The sequence below is a fragment of the Odocoileus virginianus genome, chromosome 24 (genome assembly GCF_023699985.2).
Source record: "Odocoileus virginianus isolate 20LAN1187 ecotype Illinois chromosome 24, Ovbor_1.2, whole genome shotgun sequence".
NCBI classification, from domain to species: domain Eukaryota; kingdom Metazoa; phylum Chordata; class Mammalia; order Artiodactyla; family Cervidae; genus Odocoileus; species Odocoileus virginianus.
This window is the reverse complement of record NC_069697.1, coordinates 20,696,007-20,719,721: the sequence shown is the minus strand read 5'-3', so window position 1 is coordinate 20,719,721 and position 23,715 is coordinate 20,696,007. Positions and strand designations below refer to the sequence as shown.

Sequence of the window (23,715 nt, the reverse complement as noted above, 5' to 3'; positions counted from 1 at the left end):
CAATAAGTTTTGAAGTCAGGACCTCTGAGACCTCCAACTTTGTTCTTAGTCTGTATTCTGTAAAGTTAATATTTTCCACCTTGTTTGTTTAAAGATGAGCAACAGATAATAGTTTTGGAGGTAGGGCAGATGTTGGTATTAATTTATTTCCCCCATGTCTTTACTTTTTGGTGGCAGAGGAATAGGGAGTTATTAAATCTTTTTAGTCAAAAGTATTGTGAATTTGTTAGCTTTGCTTTAACAGCTTAATTAAATAACAGGACAGATGGATTGTCATATCTGCTTTCACATTTAAACTGTTGTGATATATTTGAAGTGTGTTAAAATTTAGTCTAACTGATATGTAGTGTTGTTGGAAAAGGGAGGCCTATCTTAATAGCCTTTTCAGATAATTGTAGCTATAATTGTTTGATATTACACTAAAACCAGATAAAGTATAGTTTCTCAAAAGTTAATTTCAATGTAGAATCTGAAACTATATCAGGGCAGTTTTTGTACTTTGTAACATTAAAATTTTTTCTTCTGTCTTGACTTTTGAGTGGATCTTTCCTGGGCATGATTTTGTAATATGCATTAGTCATGTGGAAAATATTGGTTCTCTGAATTATGCAAATTTTTTCCAAATATTAACACATTTCATTGTATTGTGGTGGCTTAGTTGCTCAGTCGTGTCCAACTCTTGCGGCCCCATGGACTGTAGCCCCCGTAAGCTCCTCTGCCCATGGGATTTCCCAGGCAGGAATACTGGAGTGGGTAGCCATTTCCTTCTCCAGGGAATCTTCCTGGCCCAGAAATCAAACCCACATCTCTGGTGTTGCAGGCAGTCTCTTGCATTGCAGGCGGATTCTTTACCAACTGAGCCACCAGGGAAGGCCATTTCATTGTCTAATAAAACACAAATCACATTTGTCAGTATCATCATCAATCCCAGAATATGCTTTAAGTATAAGAAGTGTCAAGCTCGTGGTGATGGATGCAAGTTTTCTAAAATTCTAAACTTCCTTTGAAAGCTTGAATTTTATCATTGGCAGGCAATACTGTCAGTTCTATCTTTCCCATAGTTTGTTGGTCATTCTTGTTGTTACATTCTTTACATTAAAAATGGTGTTTCATAGAAAAAAGCAACTAACTCTGTTGACAGCTATATTATTTAGTATGCAGCAGAAGTGACACGTATATACTTCCTGTTTATTCACACACTTTTTTCTTTTTTCTTGCTATTTCAAGTATTGGAGCTACAGACATTCACATAAAAATCCCTTGCATTTGTGTAAGAATTTCTATTGTATACCCTTATGTGAAATTGCTGGGTTATGAGCTATATATGTGCTCAAATTTACTAGGCTATCCCAAGTTCAGTTCAGTTGCTCAGTTGTGTCCGACTCTTTGAGACCCCATGAACCGCAGCACGCCAGGCCTCCCTGTCCGTCACCAGCTCCCGGAGTCCACCCAAACCCATGTCCATCAAGTCAGTGATGCCATCCAACCATCTAATCCTCTGTCATCCCCTTTTCCTCCTGCCCTCAATCTTTCCCAGAATCAGGGTCTTTTCCAGTGAGTCAGCTCTTCACATCAGGTGGCCAAAGTATTGGAGTTTCAGCTTCAACATCAGTCCTTCCAATGAACACCCAGGACTGATCTCCTTTAGGATGGACTAGTTGGATCCCCTTGCAGTCCAAGGGACTCTCAAGAGTCTTCTCCAACACCACAGTTCAAAAGCATCAATTCTTTGGCACTCAGCTTTCTTTATAGTCCAACTCTCACATCCATACATGACCACTGGAAAAACCATAGCCTTGACTAGGTGGACCTTTGTTGGAAAAGTAATGTCTTTACTTTTTAATATGTTGTCTAGGTTGGTCATAACTTTCCTTCCAAAGAGTAAGCATCTTTTAATTTCATGGCTGCAGTCACCATCTGCAGTGATTTTGTAGCCCAGAAAAATAAAATCAGCCACTGTTTCCCCATCTATTTCCCATGAAGTGATGGGACGAGATGCCATGATCTTAGTTTTCTGAATGCTGAGCTTTAAGCCAACTTTTTCACTCTCCTGTTTCACTTTCGTCAAGAGGCTCCTTAGTTCTTCTTCACTTTCTGCCATAAGGGTGGTGTCATCTGCATATCTGAGGTTATTGATCTTTCTCCCTGCAATCTTGATTCCAGCTTGTGCTTCTTCCAGCCCAGCATTTCTCATGATGTACTCTGCATATAAGTTAAATAAGCAGGGTGACAATATACAGCCTTGACGTACTGCTTTTCCTATTTGGAACCAGTCTGTTGTTCCATGTCCAGTTCTAACTGTTGCTTCCTGACCTGCATACAGGTTTCTCCAGAGGCAGGTCAGGTGGTCTGGTATGCCCATCTCTTTGAGAATTTTCCACAGTTTATTGTGATCCACACAGTCAATAGCTTTGGCATAGTCAATAAAGCAGAAATAGATGTTTTTCTGGAACTCTCTTGCTTTTTCAGTGATCCATCAAATGTTGGCAATTTGATCTCTGGTTCCTCTGCCTTTTCTAAAACCAGCTTGAACATCTGGAAGTTCACGTTTCACGTATTGCTGAAGCCTGGCTTGGAGAATTTTCAGCATTACTTTAATAGCGTGTGAGATGAGTGTAATTGTGCAGTAGTTTGAGCATTCTTTGGGATTGCCTTTCTTTGGGATTGGAATGAAAACTGACCTTTTCCAGTCCTTTGGCTATCCCAAACTATTTTCGAAAGTAACTATACACGTCTGCCATTGTCCATTTCTCCATCACCTCTTGGTAGTGACTGATTTTTAAAATATAATCTTTTTTATGGCTTATAAAAGCCTCACTGCCTCCCTCTCTTTAAAAAACATGTTTTTTATTGGAGGATAATTGCTTTATAACATTGCACTGGTTTCTGCCATACGCCAACACAGATCAGCCACAGGTATATGTATGTCCCCTCTGTCTTGAACCTCCCTCCCATCTCCCTCACCATCCACCATCTCGGTTGTCTCAGAGCACTGGATTGAGCTCCCTGGGCCACACAGCAAGTTCCCATTGACTGTCTGTCTTACATATGGCAGTGTATGTGTTTCCATTTACTCTCTGTATCCATCCTGCCCCCCCCCCCCCTTCCCTACTGCCTTCTCTTCTGCCTGTCTGTGTGTAGACAGTATCCACGTAGACTTTAATTTTATCTTTGTCTCTGTTTGACTTTAATTTCTTTGAGATCAGAGTTGACCTTCTACCTCTTGAAAACTGATCAGAGTTGTGCATGCAATAGATATCTATGATCAGTGTAATTTATTTTGTATTTCTGAAGCATTAAGCTGTTAGTAAAGGATAAATGAAGCACAGATTGTGTGTATGTGTGTGTGTGTATATATATATTCACAAATGCATACATACACAGTATTAAAGAAAGGACTGTGTCTTATGAATAATACATGGAATCAAGACGATTTAGTATGGTAAAATGGGAATAGTTTTGATTAGGGAGTAAGAATTTTCTACTAATCTTCCTAATCTTTACCTAAGTGAGGCTTCACATTTTTATTTATTTATTTATTAAAAAAATTTTTTTTTTCCATTTATTTTTATTAGTTGGAGGCTAATTACTTTACATCATTACAGTAGTTTTTGTCATACATTGAAATGAATTAGCCTGACTTCACATTTTTTTTCTTTTCAGTGTTTACCTGTTTAGAATTTTTTCACCAGCAGGTACAGAGGTGCATCTGCTTTTTTTTTTTTTCCTATTATCCTTGCTAATTGTCTCCCCCACCTCTCCTGACCCTTGTCTTTGGCAAACCATAATTGTTGACAGGGGTAGTATCCAAGTGTTACGAATTTGGAAATCTTGTGCCTGGTCTCTTGAAGGCTATTAATGCCTTGGATATGTTTTGTGGGTCATAGCCAACATCAAGGTGGATAGATGACATTATAAAATATAATGAATTGAAAAATAGTTGCTTTTGAGTTAATGTCAAGATTTTCAGCATTAAACCTTTGTTTTTAAATTACTGGCTTTGAAAACTTAAAAAATAAGACATAAATCTTGAAGACATTTCCTTTTTGGTTTTTAGTAAGAATCATATTCTGACATTTAAACAAAATTCTGCAGCTCAGTTTAGCTATTTCCAGATAAATTCTGAACAAAATCATAGCTTATTTAAAGCTACTAATATGACTAATATAGGTCATTGTCAGAGACTGAGTTATATTTTGGGTCTCACCTCTTACCCCTTTTCCATCCTTTGTTTCTCTCCCTCTCTGGCTTTCTGATAGTCTCAGATTTAAGGTGCTCATAGGCCAAAGCAGAAACCAGTTATGGCAAGTGGTTGTATTGCTGTGTGTTACCGCTGTATTGCAAAGTGGTGCATTGACCCACACGGTATAGAGCCGTGGTCAAGGGCATGCTGCTGACTGGCTGTGACACGCAGCCTCCGATGTCCCGTTCCTCTTTTGCTACGAAGTGCTATTACACTTACTTGCCTCTTAGGGTGATATGAGCACTGAAAAAAAAATTTAATCGCTGTTAAAGTGCTGAGATCACTGCCCGACTTTCAGTAAGCACCTCAGTGAATATTTCTTGTTACTGTTTTTATTTATTGTGTAAGTTTTGTAATGCAGAGTTGAGTCAAGACCAAGATGGGTGTTTTCCTAACTTATTGCCTAGTAAATCAGGAAAGACTGTTGAAGACATAAATAACTTTTTAGCTTAGTCTTTAAGAATGCTTAGGTGTATATCACATGGCAGAGGGTTAATGGTGTTTCATTTTGAGAGCTACGTATACTGAAGCTATGGGGACATGTAAAAGCACAAGATACAAGATGTTGGAGAGCTACAGGTAGCTCAGTTTGTTCTTTCTCACAAAGCTGTTTTGAGGAATAGATGAGATCCTTGAAACCACTTTGTAAGGTATCAAGCAGTTAAAAATTCCATTCTTTTTGCATTTCTTTTTGTTCCCTGGGCTAGAAGCATGTGAATTTTATTGTTTAGTTGCTCAGTCATGTCTGACTCTTTTGTGACCCCCAAAACTGCAGACTGCCAGGCTCCTCTCTCCATGGAATTTTACAGGCAAGAATACTGGAATGGGTTGCTATTTCTCCAAGGGATTTTCCCAACCCAGGGATCGAACCTGCATCTCCTACATTGCAGGTGGATTCCTTATTGTTGAGCTACCAGGGAAGCTGAACAAATGAATAACACAGCCTAATACAGGGAAACTGCCCCTCAAGAAAGCGTGTTGAAAGAGCAGTTAATAAGGAAGTGAAAAGAGAACTGCAGATTCAGAAGGAAAGAATTTAGCTTACTCAGATAATTATGAGTTAAGCTTAACATTTGTTTTATAATTTAACCTTGAATAGTATATGTTGGGGGGAGCATGAATTGACTCACTGTGTGCCTGAATTGTGTTGTGAAAAATATTTGACTTAATCATAACATGTGACTCTGCCACCTGGCCAAGTCATATCAGATTCTCTTAATGTTAACTTCTTCATCCAAAGAATAGGGATGATAATGTCTATTTCATCTTTTGTTGTAAGGTTAATATGGAATGTGCAGTTATATTCTCTTTAATGGAATTCTGCTATACTTACAAAACTCAATCTTCAAAAACCTTGTATTCACTAGACTCTGCCTCAGATTCCACGAGAAGGCCATAGTAAGAATGAAAAGTTTGTGATACTAAATATAGTTATATAATGTGCCATAACCTCTGGGTGCTCTTTTTAATTTACATATAAAAATATATAATGTGAGTGGACTGGGTTCTTTTTATTTTATTTTTTTATTTTTTGGATTGGGTTCTTTTTAAAAGACAGTGGTTTAGATTCTTTTAAATAAGATTTAGTTATCTTTCTGTGCAGTTAAACAGACAGATTACTTTTTTGGGATAAGTGAATTTTAAATAGTCAGTGGTTAAGTATTTTTGGTCCTTAATGAAACAGAGGGGTCATTTATGTATAGAGCTGGTAGGATTACTTGATCACTTTTTAAGTAAGACTGTGAGGAAGAAGACTCACTACCTCATTACTGACCTTAATTTTTGTAGCATGTTTTACAGTTATATCCTCTCCAAGTTCTTAGTATTTGTGAGCATGGTTGCTTTCATAAAATTTAGTAACTTAGAATTTTCTTTAAAAAGGTGTAAGACATTTATAATGATCAACAAATAGGCTTAATTTAGCTTATGAATTTGAAAATATTATTTTCTTGAACATGTGTAAAATTAAGAAATATGTGGAGTTACTAATGAGTAAGACCAAAAAATACTTATAAAAAGAGAATTTTCCTAACTAGCAATTTGACTCAAAATTAATATTATCCTTTTGCCAGTCTTTCGGCTTTACTCTCTTGTTTGTTTCTATTGGTTGGCCAAGACACATCTCTGCTAATTTTGCCATAACCCCTGGGTGCTCTTTTACCTTATCTCCGTCTTGTTTTCTTACATATACTTTCATCACCTTTCTGACACTTTCTGTAGTATATGTCTGTTTGATAATTTACACAGTGAACTTTTTCGTAGACAAGTGTTCCAGAACCATGACTGCTGTCTTTCTCCCTCTGGTGCCTGCACCCACTCCTCCCCTTGAGGGGATCGCGTTTGCTGTGTCCGCTTGTGCAGCTTCCTTGCCTGTTCCTTTTTGTACACGAGTTAGGAGTACTCACTACCTAACTCCTTTTGCCACTTTACCAAGTTCAGACTTTGATTTCAGGTGACTGTAACTTAGGAGTTAGCCCCACCGGACTTTGCTCTTTTCATTTTTTAAAGAATTGTACACTCAAGAAATTTAAGGCAGCTTTGGTAACTAATCTGTGTTCGCTTGCGCATTATGTTTCGACTTTCTTAGAAAATGTTTTTTTAAATGTGTGTTTTTAAAGGCCAGAGGCTTTGCCTGTCCTCTACTATTTTTGTGTTATCCCCTTCTAGCACACTGCATATAAAAAAGTGAGTATAATTGTTCATGAATGACTGACTCATCAGGCATTTATAGTGGCTTCTTACCCTGCCTGTCTTTCTTATAGAATTGAGTCAGAATTCTGATCCATGCCTCATGTGTAAATATCTTAACTAAAAATACTCCATATTAATTCTAAAAACTCCACTTTGACTAGGCTTTGACATTTGATTAGGCTGACTGACCCAGATCTTTGATTGGAGGTATATTTTGTACTTCATAGTATTGAGTAAAATAACAAAATATAAGTTCGGCAAGTTTTTTAGATCACTGTTTTACACACCTAGAAAGAAATTTGAATAAGTCTTAAACTTGTGCATCTTAAGAATGTGTTCATCAAGAAGAGCAAAAATGAGGGATCAGTAGAATTACGCATACTAGAGCAGTAAATGGTATTGTTGTGCTAAAGCTCTTACTAGCTATGAAATTGCAAAGCCAAAAATCAGAATTGCCATACTGTTATTTAAAATAATTTTTAATAGCAGAGGGATAGTTTTAATTTTTAACTCAAATGGGAGATTATAAATATGTTACATACCCTAAAGAATCTAGTCAGTAGATTTTAGTGTTTTCATTTTGTGCCAAAATTTTATTGGTAACCCTTAAATTATATTAGTAGAGCTTAGTGAAGTGGAACAATAATAAGACCATAAGTTAGTATATAACAATTTAATTCTTCTCGTTTAAAATATTTTCAGTTTTTATACTATTGACTAAAACATTTAGTAGGAAATGATATTGCTCTAAAGATTGTTTGAATAATTGGAACAATTAAAAATATTAGGAAAGGAAAAAAATTGTTCAATTGATATTTCAGAACTTGACTGAAAAGTTGCAGAAGAAAGAACTGGACTATACTCAATTAGAAGAGAAACATAATGAAGAATGTATGAGTAAAAAGAATATACAAGCAAGCTTTCATCAAAAAGACCTGGATTGTCAACAGCTTCAGGCAAGGTTATCTGCATCTGAAACCTCACTGCAGAGAATACAGGCAGAACTAGGTGAAAAGGGAGAAGCTACTCAGAAGCTCAAAGAAGAATTGTCAGAAGTGGAGACTAAGTACCAGCATCTTAAGGCAGAGTTTAAACAGCTACAACAACAGAGAGAAGAAAAGGATCAGCATGGGTTACAACTGCAAAGTGAAATTAATCAAGTAAGAGCTGTTACTTTTACTTACTGTACTTCCTCCTATGGTTTCTTCATGTGTTTGATCATAATATAGTTCATTAAAAAAATTGTCTCTTAATTTTTTATATCTTGTCTCATTGAGTTAGATCTCATTTCGGTTCCCCCTAAAATGATAGTATCTATCATATAGTATTGTTGTGCATTGTTTATTGGTTATATACATACAAATTGCTTAAGATGGTACCTGTCACATGGTAGGTACTCAGAAGGTATTAGTTACTGCAATAATTCATGTTGTTGATCATAAAATTAAAAATTAAAAAAATTTTTGTCTTTTTTCTTGTTACTAATTTTCAAAATATACTTACTATTAAACCAATAATATAAAAATTAGATATTTTAAAAAATTAGTTCTAACAGCTGTTCTTTATTAACTATTTTTTATATAAATAATATTTATCAGATGAAGTTTAATGGAAGTTTTGACTTTGCTATTAATTTATGAATTTTGTATTCTAATAATTTCTTATAGGTACCATTAAAAATTAGTAGGCAAATGGAAATTTGAGGGAGATTAAAGTCCTCAGCCACTTTTTTGAAAATTTTTAACTATTTTTACTAAAATGGCAGTGATACTTGCTTCTGTGGCATTAAGCCTCTTCTTAGCCTGAGATACTCTTCCTATTTCTCTTCTCCTTGATAAATACTACTTCACTTGTCATATTTCCAGAAATCTTTTTCTACATATTGCCACTTCTCACCACCCCCCACTCTAGAGATGGCTTAAGCTTGTACATATCTCGATTACTTGTCATAGTCTAGCATATTATCATAACTTAGGTATCTTCACTAGACTCTAAACTCTTTGAGTGCAAAGACCATGTTTTATTTTGTTTTTTATCCCAGCTACCTGACATATTGCTTATCAGCAGATGTTTAGTGAGTATGTAAGTGAATGAATAAATATAGGCATTCATAATAGAAAGAAACATAGGCTTGGGGATATCAATGAATAAATTAAATATGACTTAGATATTTGCCTTTTAGTTCAAATATACAGATTGGGCATTTATGGTTTCTAAAAGATATGATACCTTGTTTATTAGAAGTTACAGAGACGGAAAGGGAAATAGGACCCACCTTAAATGATTTTGTAAATCTCATTGAGGTTAAAGGCAAGTACTATCCTACTGCAGTGAATGTGAAAATTAAAATGATTCCATATACTATGGGAATTGGGAAGAGCTCCTCTCCTGCTTTCTTTCTCCTATAGTATTTCATATTGTATAATTATTTAGCTGTTAATGTGATCAAGAAAAGCTTGTTGTGAGAAAGAGGTGGTGCTTGAAATTGTGAATATTGGCTAGGTTTTGACAAGTAGCAGTTTGAAGGCAGGAGGGTCTTCCAGGCAGAAAAATAAACTAGAGGTGTGTGTGCTAAGCTGCTCCATTTGTGCCCGACTCTGGGAGACCCCCTGGACCATAGCCTGCCAGGCTCCTCTGTCCCTGGGATTCTCCAGGCAAGAATACTGGAGTGAGTTGCCATTTCCTCCTCCAGGGTATCTTCTCTACCCAGGGATTGAACCCACATCTCCTGCATTGGCAGGCAAGTTCTTTACCACTAGCACCACTTGGGAGGCCCCAAACTAGAGGCAGGGGTGTATTATAAGAACCAGTGACAGGCATTTGCTCTGAGGATATGGTATATGTAATATCAGTGGACTATTTTGAAGACTTTTTTATGTAGAGTCTTGAATAGCAGGCTGAGGAATTTGAGTTTCATTCAGTGAATGGAGGGGCAACAGGAATTTTTGTATTCGTAACTATTTGGTTTAGTCACATTTCTATACAAAATAAAGAGGTCATGCTGAAGACCTTGAAGTGATACTGTTTATCTTCTTCCCTTCAGTATGCTGTCTGGATTCTACGTTCAAAATGAAGGTGAAAGTTGCTCAGTCATGTCCAGTTCTTTGTGACCCCATGGACTATACAGTCCATGGAATTCTCCAGGACAGAACACTGGAGTGGGTGGCCATTCCCTTCTTAAGGGGATCTTCCCAACCCAGGGATTGAACCCAGGTCTCCCTCATTGCAGGTGGACTCTTTACCATCTGAGCCACCAGGGAAGCCCCTGCCTTCAAAGCCTGACTCAAATCTGTCTACTTCTCTTCATCGGTACTGCTACTACCCTAATCTAAGCTGCTGCCATTGTTCACCTGGTCTACTGCATTAGCCTTTTTAAAGTTTCTTTCTTCCAGGGGCCCTCCTTTGTCTATTCTCCATACAGAAAAAGTGAAACTGGAAGTGAGTTGCTCAGTCATGTCCGACTGTTCGTGACCCCATGGACCATACAGTCCATGTAATGCTCCAGGCCAGAATACTAGAGTTCCCTTCTCCAACAGCTCTTCCTGACTCAGGAATCGAACCGGGGTCTCCTACATTACAGGCGGATTCTTTACCAGCTGAGCTACCAGGGAAGCCCATTCTCCACCCAGAAGCCAGAGACATTGTTTTAAAGTATGAAGGATGTAGCTTTATTTCTCTTAACCACCCGGCATGGTTTTGGTTAGATTTTGAGTCCAGATGTCGTCTTGGTCATGTAAGCATGTGTGTGTAGAATGGTCCACACTGTGTTCAGGCTCCTCTTCTACCAGGCGAAGCCTTGCTGGTCTCCTCTGAGTTCCTCAAGCACACCGGCACTTCAGCAGAGAGCTTTCCTGCCTTAGGTCCTTTGCCCATGCTTTTTTCTTAGAGTGTTCTTTATTTCACTTGCTTAAGTATTGTTTCTTCAATAAAGCCTTTCTGGACCTCTCTAAAAGGTTTCTCAGGTGGGGCAGTGGTAAAGAAGCCACCTGCCAATGAAGGAGATGCAGAAAATGCAGGTTAGATCCTTGGATTGGGTAGGTTCCAATTGAGAAGGAAACGGCAACCCACACCAGTATTCTTGCCTGGGAAATCCTATGGAGAGAGGAGCCTGTTGGAGTACAGTCCATGGGGTCATGCAGAGTAGGACACAACTGAGCATGCATGCATGCAGGACCTCTATATTTAAACAGATTGTTTTCCATTTATTCTGGACCCTTCTTTATTTCAGCAAGTTGCTTCTTAATAATATTTTTTATTGTATAGTTTTTTTTTATTGTATAGTTTTTTGTTTACTTGCATATCATATACCGTTCCCTTTGTACAGTAAGCACCGTAATTTGAGAAATTTGTTTTATCCTGTACTCCATCTGTCTCTATACCTAGAGTTTTTAGTAAATATTTGTTGGAAGAATGGAAATGAACCTTACTTTAAGCCTTCTTTCACTGTCCTTAAAAGAGGGTAGGGATGAACTGGATCTGTGTTGCTCTTTGCTGCATCCTCAGCTCCCCTTTCAGTGCTAACAAAAATAGATAGCAGGCAGTTGTCAACAAAGGACTTAAAAACAAAGAACCCCATATTCTTTGTATCTTGAGCACTTTTAAAATAGCCAATAGAGCAGATAATGTTACATAATTAAAAGATTGGATATAACCAGTTTACTCTTTTTAATTAAAAATTTTTTTAATATAATTTTTATTTTATTTTTTAAATAATTTTTAAAGGTTACTTTTCATTTACAGTTACTGCGAAATACCATAAGCCTGTGTAACACCCAGTAGTTTGTATCTCCCACTTCCCCACCCATATATTCAACTTAACCTTTAAAAATTATCTAATATGCCATCTCAAATAGCTTAGTGGTTTATGAGTGTGGATTTAAGAACCGTCTCTCTGAGTTCCAGTTCTGTGGTCTACAAACTGTGTGAGCTTGGGCAAGTTATTTATTTGTACCTTAGTTTGCTCATCTGTTAAATAAGGATAAGAATAGAATTGTCTTCACAGGATTATTATAAGGATTAAGTTAGTTAATATTTGTGAACCTTTTAAAATAAGGCCGGCACTTGACAAACATTACAGACATAATGAATAAAGTATATGAGTTTACAAAACTGAACATATACATATACATGTATATCTCAAAATGTAACTTTAGGCTAGATTAATGATTCCAACATGTATTATTTTTACTCTAAACTTATTCTTTTCTGTAACACATTTACTCTAAAATGATATAGGCATTATTGGTTAAGGGATTTTGGCCTGCTTTCACTCTTGTTCAGCTTTGATTTGCAACTCATTTCTTTATTAAAGATCAGGGATTTATCAGAAATTGTAAAGCAGTGAATGACCGTTAATTATAATATATAGTATCTCTTTTATTTACTACTTTAGTAAATCTTCACTTCAGAGCAATAGTTACCTTTAATTTGGTGGGTCACTCTGTCTGCAGTCAGAATCACCTGGGGAAATTTAAGAAATTATCTCTATCAAAGCCTCACCCTTAGCTCAGTTAAGTGATAATCTCTGGCATAGGCCCGGGTATTGGTTTTCTCTGTTATTGTACTGTGTAGTTGGGATTGAAAACTGCTGCTTTTTAAAGTCTTGCTTTTTGGCAAATGATTCCTAAACTTTCCTGAAGCTCAGTATTCTCTAATTCTTTTGTTAGGAAACATAGATTTCTGGGCTTCAGCTCAAGTGTACCAAAGCTAAATTTTAGGGGACAAGTCTCATTCTCTCTGTGTTAATAATGACATTGGAAGATTCTTATCCAGCAAGTTAGGAACTCAACGTAAGGGTGGACGTAGTGCTTCTGAGATCACATATGAGGATTGGACCTACTTTTGAGGAGGAGAGGGTTTGGATAGTTATTACAGTGCTAATTCACTGCATTTTAAGAGGCAGGGGAAGACGAAAATGTCATCCTAAGGATAAGAATGTAATAAATGACTGTTACTGATTCCTGTTTTATAACTAAAACAGGAATGGAATGTATGTTTTACTTTAGAAATTCACTTCAGTTTTCTTTTCTTTTTTTTTTTGGCGTCCCTGGGTGGACCTGAAACTTTAGTTTTCTTTGAGTATAGAATATATTTTGACAGTCACATGTTGTTTCATAGCATAGGAAAATAAGAGGGTGTCCACTTTTCTGATAGAATTTTATTTTTTCTTTGGCAGCTGTGAATTTTTTATGGAGAAATATGAAAGTATAAAGCATATCAATGTATATTTGACATAAAGGCTATAGATCCTTAATATTTTAAGATATAACATGAATAGGTTTGATTGAAAACAACTGTATAGAATGCTTGTTATTAGTCTTCAGCGTTGCTGAGGCACATGCTGACATTTGACTTGATGTGGTGTGAAATCGGGGTGCACTCTGACGGTGTAAACCTTGCCAAATGTCTTGCTTCCTTATCTTCATGCTCCTCTTTTTTGTTCTGCACTCCTAGCACTTGTGCAGTAATTCTTCTAAAATTAATACAAACCTTTTTTTTTTTTAAACTGGACCCCCCCCCCCCCCCCCCCCCCCCCCAGCCAATCCCACAAGAGAAACCAGCTGTTCTTTCTGGTAAAATTAGAGAAAATAAGGAATTCCAGAAAGTGACAGCTCTTAGCCCCCAGACAAGTTTCTTCTTTAGTTTTAGCTAGGTGGCAATTTTAATGTTAATGAAATCACCTAATATTTTAATAAATATTCATTCCTCTATTTTATTTAGAGACTGTGTACCAGTTTGAGGACTTGAGAATACCTGTGCTCTATTCAGTACCTAAATGTAAGAAGTCAATTGTGGTGGTTCATGACTATGGAAAAACAGAAGAATCATTTTGGATTTTTAAAAAACTTGTGGGAAAAAAAAAAAACTAGTGGAATAGGTCTGAGTGTGTCTTAAGTGTCTTACTTTTGAGTTTTGTTTTAAGTTCCTCAAGTGATGGCAACAGTTATCTTTAAATAAGAGCCTCAGGTTTGCTGTGTGTTTGTGTATGGTTTTTAAAAGTGTAAAAAACCTGAAACCTGTGATTTGATTAGTTTTTTGTGAGTCATCATAGTTTATGTGATTAAAATTCAGTTGGATCTTAGGTTCCTCTGAAGTACCATGAAAATTAATCTATTTCTATTGGTGAAAAATAAAACATTGTTTGGAAAGTAGGTGGTAGTAGTAATGATGATCAACATGTTTATACATATATATGTACTTTTTTTCCTTTTCTGAAGTTACATAGCAAACTTCTGGAGACAGAGCGCCAACTAGGAGAAGCTCATGGTAGACTGAAGGAACAGAGACAGCTTTCAAGTGAAAAGTTGATGGATAAAGAACAACAAGTGGCTGATCTACAGCTCAAACTTTCTCGTTTAGAAGAAGAGGTAAACTCACATTTCAGATGAGTTTATGTTAGTACCTTTATTGATAGATTTGAGGCATCTTAAATGTTGTTGTGTTTAATCTTTTTATGGTCATGAGCTTTAATTGAATTTTTTTTAAGTTGTATAAAATTAAAACATCTCCAGTAAAAACATCCTGTTATTAACTACATTAAGTCATTTTTGTTGTGATTGTATTCCCTAAAGTTCTCAACAGAAATGTACAAAGAAGGCTACTCTTCAGCTTCAGGCAGGTTAAATCCTTGGGGTGAACCTGTCAGACTGCTCAAGAAGAGTCTTTCTACCCAGGAAGGACTGTTTCCTAATGAAACTGAAAAATGAACAGCTGCTCATAGCTTTATTGACACACAGTTGGTGCATATAAACTGAGTTTGCACTTAAGGATTTTCTCTTTTAAAAATTAAGCATATGATTGAATGCTATCCTAATTTTAATCTGTGGTTGCCAAAAACGGTTAACTATTATTTGGTTCAAGTAAAAGGTATCATTAAACTGTGTCTTTTATTAGAATTGAACAAACACTGAGAGTTAAAATCTATAGCTGCAGCAAAAGATTTTCTCCTAGACCCAAATATTAATGTGTAGATTTTGCTATTGTTTCCTAATAAGTAACAATTATGATTATGAAAAAAAGCAAAACAGATACTGATACTTTTAGATTATTGTTACAAAAATTTGTATATAATTCCTTGATCATATTAGCATATGAAAACAATAATAAACTAAATGCCAACCTGGAGAAGGAATTTTATTCTTTTCAGGATGAGAATCTATTCTTAAGGAATAATTTCTTAAATTTTGAGGTTAAAATTCTCTAAGTAATGAGATATTGCTTTTACAGTTATAATTTAATTTTCTATTCAGACTTGAGAATTGTGAGATTTGAAGTAATACCAGATGTTTATATGATAGCATTCTGCCCTTAAATTGTTAACTGACAGTCTACATGTTTTTTTTAAGTTGAAGGAAAAAGTAACCAGTTCCACAGAATTGCAGCATCAGTTAGATAAAACAAAGCAGCAGCATCAGGAACAACAAGCTCTGCAGCAAAACACTACGGCAAAGCTTCGAGAAGCTCAGGTAAACAGTATTTGAAGTTTTAGCCTTTTAAACAGAGATGAACCAAGTCATTATTCTTTTGTTGTGAAGCTGGATAATGCAAAATCACTTGATAATGCAAAGCAGATGATTTTTAGTATCTGGATAATTGGAAAATTCTTTTCCTTTGATTGCTGTGTTGAAAAAATTTCTAAATATAAAAAATTTACTATAAATATATTACTAAAATTTATATAAAAATTAAAATTTATTAAATTTCTTTTTAAAAAGAAATTAAATGATACTAAATTTATTTAAGATATTACTTAGATTGTTATTTATACATAATACATTATTTATTAAAAATGACTTCTGAAAAATTTAAAAATGACAAATACATTTCTTAGTTGAGTTAACTCAGTAAAATATAACATTCTGTATTTCCTGTGATGGAACTTAATATTTATTGGCCATGTCTTTCCCTGTTTCAGCACTGTCATATAAACATTAGAATTGTAGTTATAGGAATGTGATTGAGTTAAATTTGTACAGATTCTATAGCATTGCTCAAAAAATTAAAAAGAAGTTAAATTTTTGTTTTGATATGGGGAGAGGAAGATGGTACCCAGATGTTTGAAGTGAATTTGAATTTGACGTTGATCTATTCTGTAGTCTTCATTAATTCCTTGAATATTATGGAACACTATGTGTCAGGCACTGTGGTAAGCACTGAAATTAGAGTGCAGAGTCAGACATAGTGCCTGCTTTCTGGGAAATGGCAATCTAATGATATGCAAGCTAATGCTGGAGTTGAAAGGAGGCAGGAAGTAATATGCATGTCTTTCTTGTCTGTCTTTGGATAGTAGCAAGGAGTCAGGTGGATAGAGATCCAAATATTAAATTCATTTATTTGTTCTTTCATTCAGTCAGTCAACAAATATATATTAAAGCCTCCCCTTAGCCATGGAAGTGATTTTGTGCAATGGTGGCAGAGATAACAGACAAAAATGTCTGTTCTCGTAGAGCTTAGTGAGGAAGACAAACAGTAGCCAAGGAAAATAGGCAAAATATATAGCGTGTTAGATGTGGTAAGTGGTATGGGAAAAAGGGATGGGGAGTGGGAAATAATCTGGAGAGCTGGAGGTGGACTGCACGGTTGTATAGGGTTGCCAGGGAAGGCCTCTCTGACAGATAAAAGGTCTAAAGGAAGAGAGGGTGTGAGCCATATAGATATCTGAGAGAAGAGCATCAGTACTTTAAAAGACCCTGAGGCAGGAGGAGTTCTTAGGGACATCAGGAAGCCAGTGGCTAGAATGATGAGAGAGAGAAAGGGGCACAGTCGTAGAGATCACAAAGGGTCAGAACATGTCGAGCTTCATTAGTAATTTTAAGGATTTTATTATGAGTGAGATGAGAAATCATTGGAGGGTTCTGAGCAGTGGGATAGCATGATGGTACTTATATAATTTCACAGGATTACTCTGTTGTATTGAGAGTAGACCATAGGGACACATCAGTGGAACAAATAAATGAGCTAAGAGACTACTTTAAGAATTAAGAGATTGTGTGGCTTGGAACAGAGTGTAAATAGTGTAAGTAGTGAAAATTAGTCAGATTCTAGATATACTTTTAAAGGTAAGGCTGACAGATTTACTGATAGATTGATATGGGGCACCAACAGAGAAACCAAAGATGATCCTAGGGATTTTGGCTTGGCTGGTTGGCAGGAGGGAGGTCAAACAAGATGAAGACTGGGAATCCTTTGGATTTGGCAACATGAGGTCATCGGTGACACTGATAAAGAGGAATTTGTGAAGAGAAGGAAGGTCGAAATCTTGTTAGAGGGAGTTCCAAAGAAAATGGGAAGAGAGAACTTTGATATAATGAATATAGATAACTCTGGAAGTTTATTATAAAGAGTGGCAGAGGGAGAGGGTTGTGAAGCTGAGACAGAGAATTCAGCATAGCTCTCCAGCCCCGTGGTCTTTCTCATCATGTGCCTCAGAGTTAAATGTTTTCATCCAGTCACGGACAGAGCTGGGAGGGGCTGAATTAAACATTCTCAGTTTCTTATTCCAAACTTTCCAGTTAGTTATATTCTAAATCCCTGGAGAGGAATAAGAGAAGGATGCTAAAGAGGACAGGCAGAGTTCTCATGAAAAGTCCTAAAAACAAAGAGATGTGATAAGTATACTTCTAGGTGTATATATGTGTATAAATTATTATGATAGTATAGACAGGACAGTTATCTAACTCACATCTGGAAAAGAGCAGTTACTGAAAATTTCCTTATAAGAGCAGTCTGTTGCAAAGTTTGTGTAAATGTTTCTAGATTACAAAGATGGTGATAATGAGTAGCTCAGATGGTAGAGAGTCTGCCTGCAATGCAGGAGACCCATGTTCAATCCCTGGGTCAGGAAGATCCCCTAGAGAAGGAAATAGCAACCCGCTCCAGTGTTCTTGCCTGGGAAATCCCATGGATAGAGGAGCCTGGTGGGCTACAAGTACATGGGGTTGCAAAGAGTCAGACACAGCTTAGCGATTAAACAGCAACTACAGCATATTCCTGGTAGAAGTTGCAAGGAAAAGAATACCTAAGGTAGTATGAACTAAACTGTTAGGTTTGCTGGAGCCTAAGAGGTAATTTGGGGCTTCTCTGGTGGCTCAGTGGTAATGAACTCATCTGCTAATGCAGAAGACACGGATTTCATCCCTAGGTTGGGAAGATCCCCTGAAAGAGGGCATGGCAACCCACTCCAGTATTCTTGCCTGAGAAATCCCATGGACAGAAGGAGCCTAAAGGGCTATAGTTCATGGCGTTGCAAAAGAGACACAACTTAGTGACTTAACAACAACAACAAAGGTGTAATTTAGAAATGAGTTGGAGAAGAGGCCAGAGCATTAGATGTTAGTAAGTTTATGAAAGGCCTTTCTGTCTATCCTTGAAGACAGAAAGGTATTGAAGGTCTTAAGATAGATGTGCCATAGCCAGATTTGATTTTTAAATAGATTATTCTCATGGTTTTGTGAAACATGGATTTCTGAGAGAATATTCTGAAACAGGAGATCAGTTAAAAGACTTAATATATGTAGTAGATTAGATGAAAAGTGATGGTCGTAGTTGAAGCAATTGCTAAAAAGTATCATAGGGACAAATATGAATAATACTTTGGAGGTAAAATAAATAGGACTTATTGACTTAATCGTTGTAGGAAATGACAGAGAAAGGGAATGACTTTCAGACTGATAACTCTGGCTGTATGATAAATGGAGGTATTGTCCACTGTTAATTAACATGAGAAAGATGGTCAGTGTGATGAGTTCAGTTCTGGACATGTCTTGAGACACCTATGGGATGTATTAATTTAAGGCCTGTTGGAAGGGACCATGTTATTTATTAGCTGTGAGAGACAGTATTTATGGGGTAAATGAAATTATTAGAAGTGGTCAACCAGGGAGAGAGTATAATGAGCAAAATAGATGAGTAGTAACACAAGACATTTAAGGGTTGGGTGAGTAGAACAGCCCAAAGAAAGGGAATGATCAGAGTAATAATTAAGGAGGACTTGCAGAGTGAAAGCCAAAGGCCTAGGGAGAGTGAGCTTGGGAGTAATCAGCAACCGTGAGGATGTGGTGAGGGCCCGCAGTGTGATACGTGAAAGATATCACTAGGTTAAGCACTGAAGAATCAGTGATGTTGTTAAACATCGTTTCAATGAAGTGATAGATACGAGTGTCTGGTTTTTGACTAGTAAATAAGAAATGAGAGAGTTGAGAAAGTAAGTATGCATTACTTTTGAAATTTAAATGCGAATTATGTAAAGACTGGGCAGAAACTGGAGTGGAACTTCATCTAGGAAGTGTTTCTTCCTAGAGTGAGGATAATTGAGGATACTGGAGAATGGGAGGTGACTGAGGAATGAGGTGTTCATAAACTGTGATGTCACTGGTAACAGTGGGTGGTGGTGAATTCACGCTTAGCCTTTGAGGAAAGGGGTGTGTGTGTGTGCGCGCGCGCGCGCATGCACAGCGCACACGCTGTGGTTGGTCGCTTAGTCATGTCCCACTCTTTGCAACCCCATGGGCTGTAGTATTCCAGGCTCCTCTGTCCATGGGGATTCTCCAGGCAAGAGTACTGGAGTGGATTGCCATGCCCTCCAGGGTATCTTCCCAACCCAGGAATGGAACTGGGGTCTTCTGCATTGCAGGTGGATTCTTTACCTGCTGAGCTGTCTGGGAAGCCTGTGTGTGTGTATGTTTTATTCATTTATTTATTGAGTATAATTGATTTAGTGTTAGTTTCACATGTACAGCAAAGTGATTCAGTCCTCTCCTCTCTCTCCCTCTCACTATATATATACACACAGATACATATATATAAAATCTACAACATATAGATTATACATATAGTTTATATATATGTACACATATGGTTTATCAGGGTCTTTTCCTTTATAGATTGTTATAAAATGTTGAGTATAGTTGCCTGTGCTATAAGTAGGTTCTTGTTGGTTATCTGTTTTATTTATGTTGTTGTTCAGTCGCCAAGTTGTGTCTGACTCTGTGACCCATTGGACTTCACGCCAGGCCTCCCTGTCCCTCGTCATCTCCCAGAATTTGCCCAAGTTCATGTCCATTGAATCGGTGATGCTGTCCAACCACCCCCTGTTGCCCTCTTCTTCTACCTTCAATCTTTCCCAGCAGTAAGGTCTTTTCCAGTGAGCTGGCTGTTCACATCAGGTGGCCAAAGTATTGGAGCATCAGCATCAGCCTTTCCAAATAGTATTCAGGGTTGATTTCCTTTTGGATTGACTGGTTTGATCTCCTTGGTGTCCAAGGGCCTCTCAAGTGTTCTCCAGCACAATAGTTTGAAACATCAATTCTTTGGTACTCTGTCTTCTTTATGGTCTTTCACATCCATACATGACTACTGGAAAGACTGTGGCCCTGACTATACAAACTTTTGTTGGCAAACTGATGTCTTTGCTTTTTAATATACTGTCTAGGTTTGTCATAGCTTTCCTTCTAAGAAGCAGTTGTCTTCTAATTCTGTGGCTGCAGTCAACCTCCGCAGTAATTTTAGAGCCCAACAAGAGGAAATCTGTCACTGCTTCCACCTTCTCCTCTTTTGCTTCTCGACTCACATACAGGTTTCTCAGGAGACAGGCAAGATGGCGTGGTATTCCCATCTCTTTAAGAGTTTTCCACAGTTTGTTATAATCCATACAATCACAGGCTTTATAACATAATCAATGAAACAGAAGTAGATGGTTTTTTTCTGGAATTCCTTTGCTTTTTCTATGATCCAGCGAATGTTGGCAATTTGATCTCTGGTTCCTCTTCCATTTCTGAACCCAGTGTCTACATCGGGAAGTTCTGGGTTTACATATTGCTGAAGCCTAGCTTGAAGGATTTTGAGCATAATTTTACTAGCATGGGAAGTGAGCACAATTGTCTGGTAGTTTGAACATTTTCAGTACTGTCCTTCTTGAGAATCAGGATCAAGATTGACCTTTTCCATTCCTATGGCCACTGCTGGGTTTTCCAAATTTGCTGACATATTGAGTGCAGCACTTTAATACCATGGTCTTTTAGGATTTTAAATAGCCCTGCTAGAACTCCAATCACCTCCACTAGCTTTATTGGCAGCAGTGCTTTCCAAGGCCCATTTGACTTCACACTCCAGGAACTCTAGGTGAGTTCCTACACCATCTTGATTATCCAGGTCCTTAAAATCTTCTTTGTATAGTTCTGTGTATTCTTGCCATCTCTTCTTGATCTCTTCTGCTTCTATTAGATCTTTGTACCATTTCTGTCCTTTATTGAGCTCACCTTTGCATGCAATGTTCCTTTGATATCGCCAATTTTCTTGAAGAGATCTGTAATCTTTCGCCTTCTGTTGTTTTCCTCTATTTCTTTGCACTGTTTACTGAAGAAGGGCACCTTATCTCCTTGCTTTTCTCTGGAACTCTGGATTCATTTGGATATACCTTTCCCTTTCTCACTTGCTTTCCACTTCTTTCCTCAACTATTTGTAAAGCTTCCTCAGACTACCACTTTACTTCTTGCATTTCTTTTTCTTTGGGATGATTTCCCTGACTGGCCTAGTGCCTAGTAGTTTTCTCTGCTTTCTTTAGTTTAAAACTGAATTTTGCTAGAAGAAGTTCATGATCTGAGCCACAGTCAGCCCAAGGTCTTGTTTTTCTGACTGTATAGAGCTTCTTCATCTTCAGCTGCAAAGAATGTAATCAGTCTGATTTTGGTATTGACCATCTGGTGATGTCCATGCGTAGACTCATCTCTTGTGTTGTTGAAAAAGGGTGTTTGCTATCACCAGTGTGTTCTCTGGCAGAATTCTGTTAGCCTGTGCCCTGCGTCATTTTCTACTCCAAGACCAAACTTGCATGTTACTCCAGGAATCTCTTGACTTCTTAGCATTCTAATCCCCTATGACGAATTGGACGTCAGCTTTTGGTGGTAGTTCTAGGATGTCTTGTAGGTCTTCATAGACCTGATCAGCTTCTTTGGCATCAGTGGTTGGGGCATAGATTTGGATTACTGTGATGTTGAATTATTTGCCTTGGAAATGAGCTGAAATCATTCTGTCATTTTTGAGTTTGCACCCAAGTACTGCATTTCAGACTCTTTTGTTGATTATGAGGGCTACCCCATTTCTTCTTTGGGATTCTTGCCCACAGCAGTAGATAATAATGGTTATCTGAATTAAATTTGCCCATTCCCATCCATTTTAGTTCACTTATTCTTAAGATGTTGATGTTTACTCTATTGCCATCTTCCCATCTCCTTGTCCACGTCCAATTTACCTTGATTCGTGGACCTAACATTCTAGATTCCTATGCAATACTGTTCTTTACAACATTGCATTTTACTTTCATCACCAGACACCTCCACAACTGAGCGTCATTTCTGCTTTGGCCCAGCTGCTTCAGTTTTTCCTGGAGCTATTAGTAGTTGTCTTCTGCTCTTCCCCAGTAGCATATGGACACCTTCTGACCAGGGGGACCCAACTTTTGGTGTCATATCTTTTTGTTTTTTTATACAGTTCATGGGGTGATCATGGCAAGAATACTGGAGTGGTTTGCCATTCCCCCTCCAGTGGACCGTGTTTTGTCATTATATATTATTACATTACATTATATATGAAATTTCATAGGTAAGATGAAGAAAAATCATGGTAGAGCATTCCTAAAGATAACCCCTCCCCTCCTTGGATACAGTTGGAATGGTAATGGTTGAATTTCAGGTAGGCTGAGATTATTACAGATTAAGCTTTTAAGTTGATGTTCAGGGATATATATGAGGACAAGAATTCCACTCAGTGATAGGAGTGAAAAAATGATTCTGAATATGTAATAGAGGTTGGAGTCTAGAAATCTGTGGTGGCGTCAATCTATGTAGGTTTGTGATTTTGCTCTAATGCTACTTAGAAATATAGGCGTGAAAAAAGCAGATTGCAACATTGATCTAAGGATTGGGGTTTTTTGGGGTGGCTGTTTTGGAAATTTGTGGGTAAAAGGAAATGGAGAATGTAGATGAAAGAATAGTTAAGGTAGTTTATATGTGAGGTTCAGGAAGAAAAGTTAGGTATATACTAAATAAGCTAGAAGAAGATTGAGGGGGATGTCTCCTTGAAGAGCAAAAATGAGGTCATAAAATTGGAAGACAGATAGGAAGTTGTGTTCACAGAGTAGGAGAGTTGACATATTTTTATCTAAAACAATTTCAGGTTACTAGAAGATCCTGCATGTGGGTGATTAAGTAGGATGAGTAAAGGTCCAGGAATTAAGATGCTCTGAATGTTGAGGCTGTATTCTTAATTCTCTATGTATTTTGTACTTCCCAGGAAATTGGCAGAAACTGAGATTGAGAGAAAAACTAAATCAGGTCTCAAGTCTTCAGTGGATGAGGTAGGGATTCATAGATGATGGCAACACAGCATAGATGTAGGAAATGAATACATAATTCCTGGAGCAGCTTAAAACTTTTATTTGAGGGAGAGATTAATGGCGGTGAGAAAAAAATCTAGAAAAAGTCAACCTCTTTTGCTTGCCCAACAGAACAGTGCTTACATATCAGAGAGGGCTGACAGGGAATTGGCACTTGTACAGGGAGAAACAAATTTCATTTTGGAAATAGAGTGATAGTTCTAGAAAAAGCTTAGGCCTGGAGCTGTGGTTCCAGAAGATTAGTGGATTGTGCAGAGAGGGGTTACTAGAGGGAGTACTGAGAAAGGCTGCAATTTAAAATGTAAGGATCATGGTAGGTATGATTGAGAAGGTGGCATTTGAGCAAACATTTGAAGAAGAGGGAATGAGCCATTTGACTTTTGGGGAAGTG

The 23,715-nt window shown here is 37.3% G+C and overlaps 1 protein-coding gene across 4 annotated transcripts in view; it reads left to right on the top strand.

Annotated features, from left to right (window-relative positions):
• Nucleotides 1-23,715, top strand: part of EEA1 (early endosome antigen 1) — a 125,285-nt gene that overhangs the window by 66,966 nt on the left and 34,604 nt on the right. For all 4 annotated transcript variants that reach the window (XM_020868948.2, XM_070454319.1, XM_020868949.2 and 1 more), the window contains 3 exons: nt 7,756-8,094; nt 14,152-14,301; nt 15,280-15,399. In XM_020868948.2, coding sequence (XP_020724607.2) covers nt 7,756-8,094; nt 14,152-14,301; nt 15,280-15,399 — 609 coding nt within the window. The remainder of the gene's footprint in view (nt 1-7,755; nt 8,095-14,151; nt 14,302-15,279; nt 15,400-23,715) is intronic.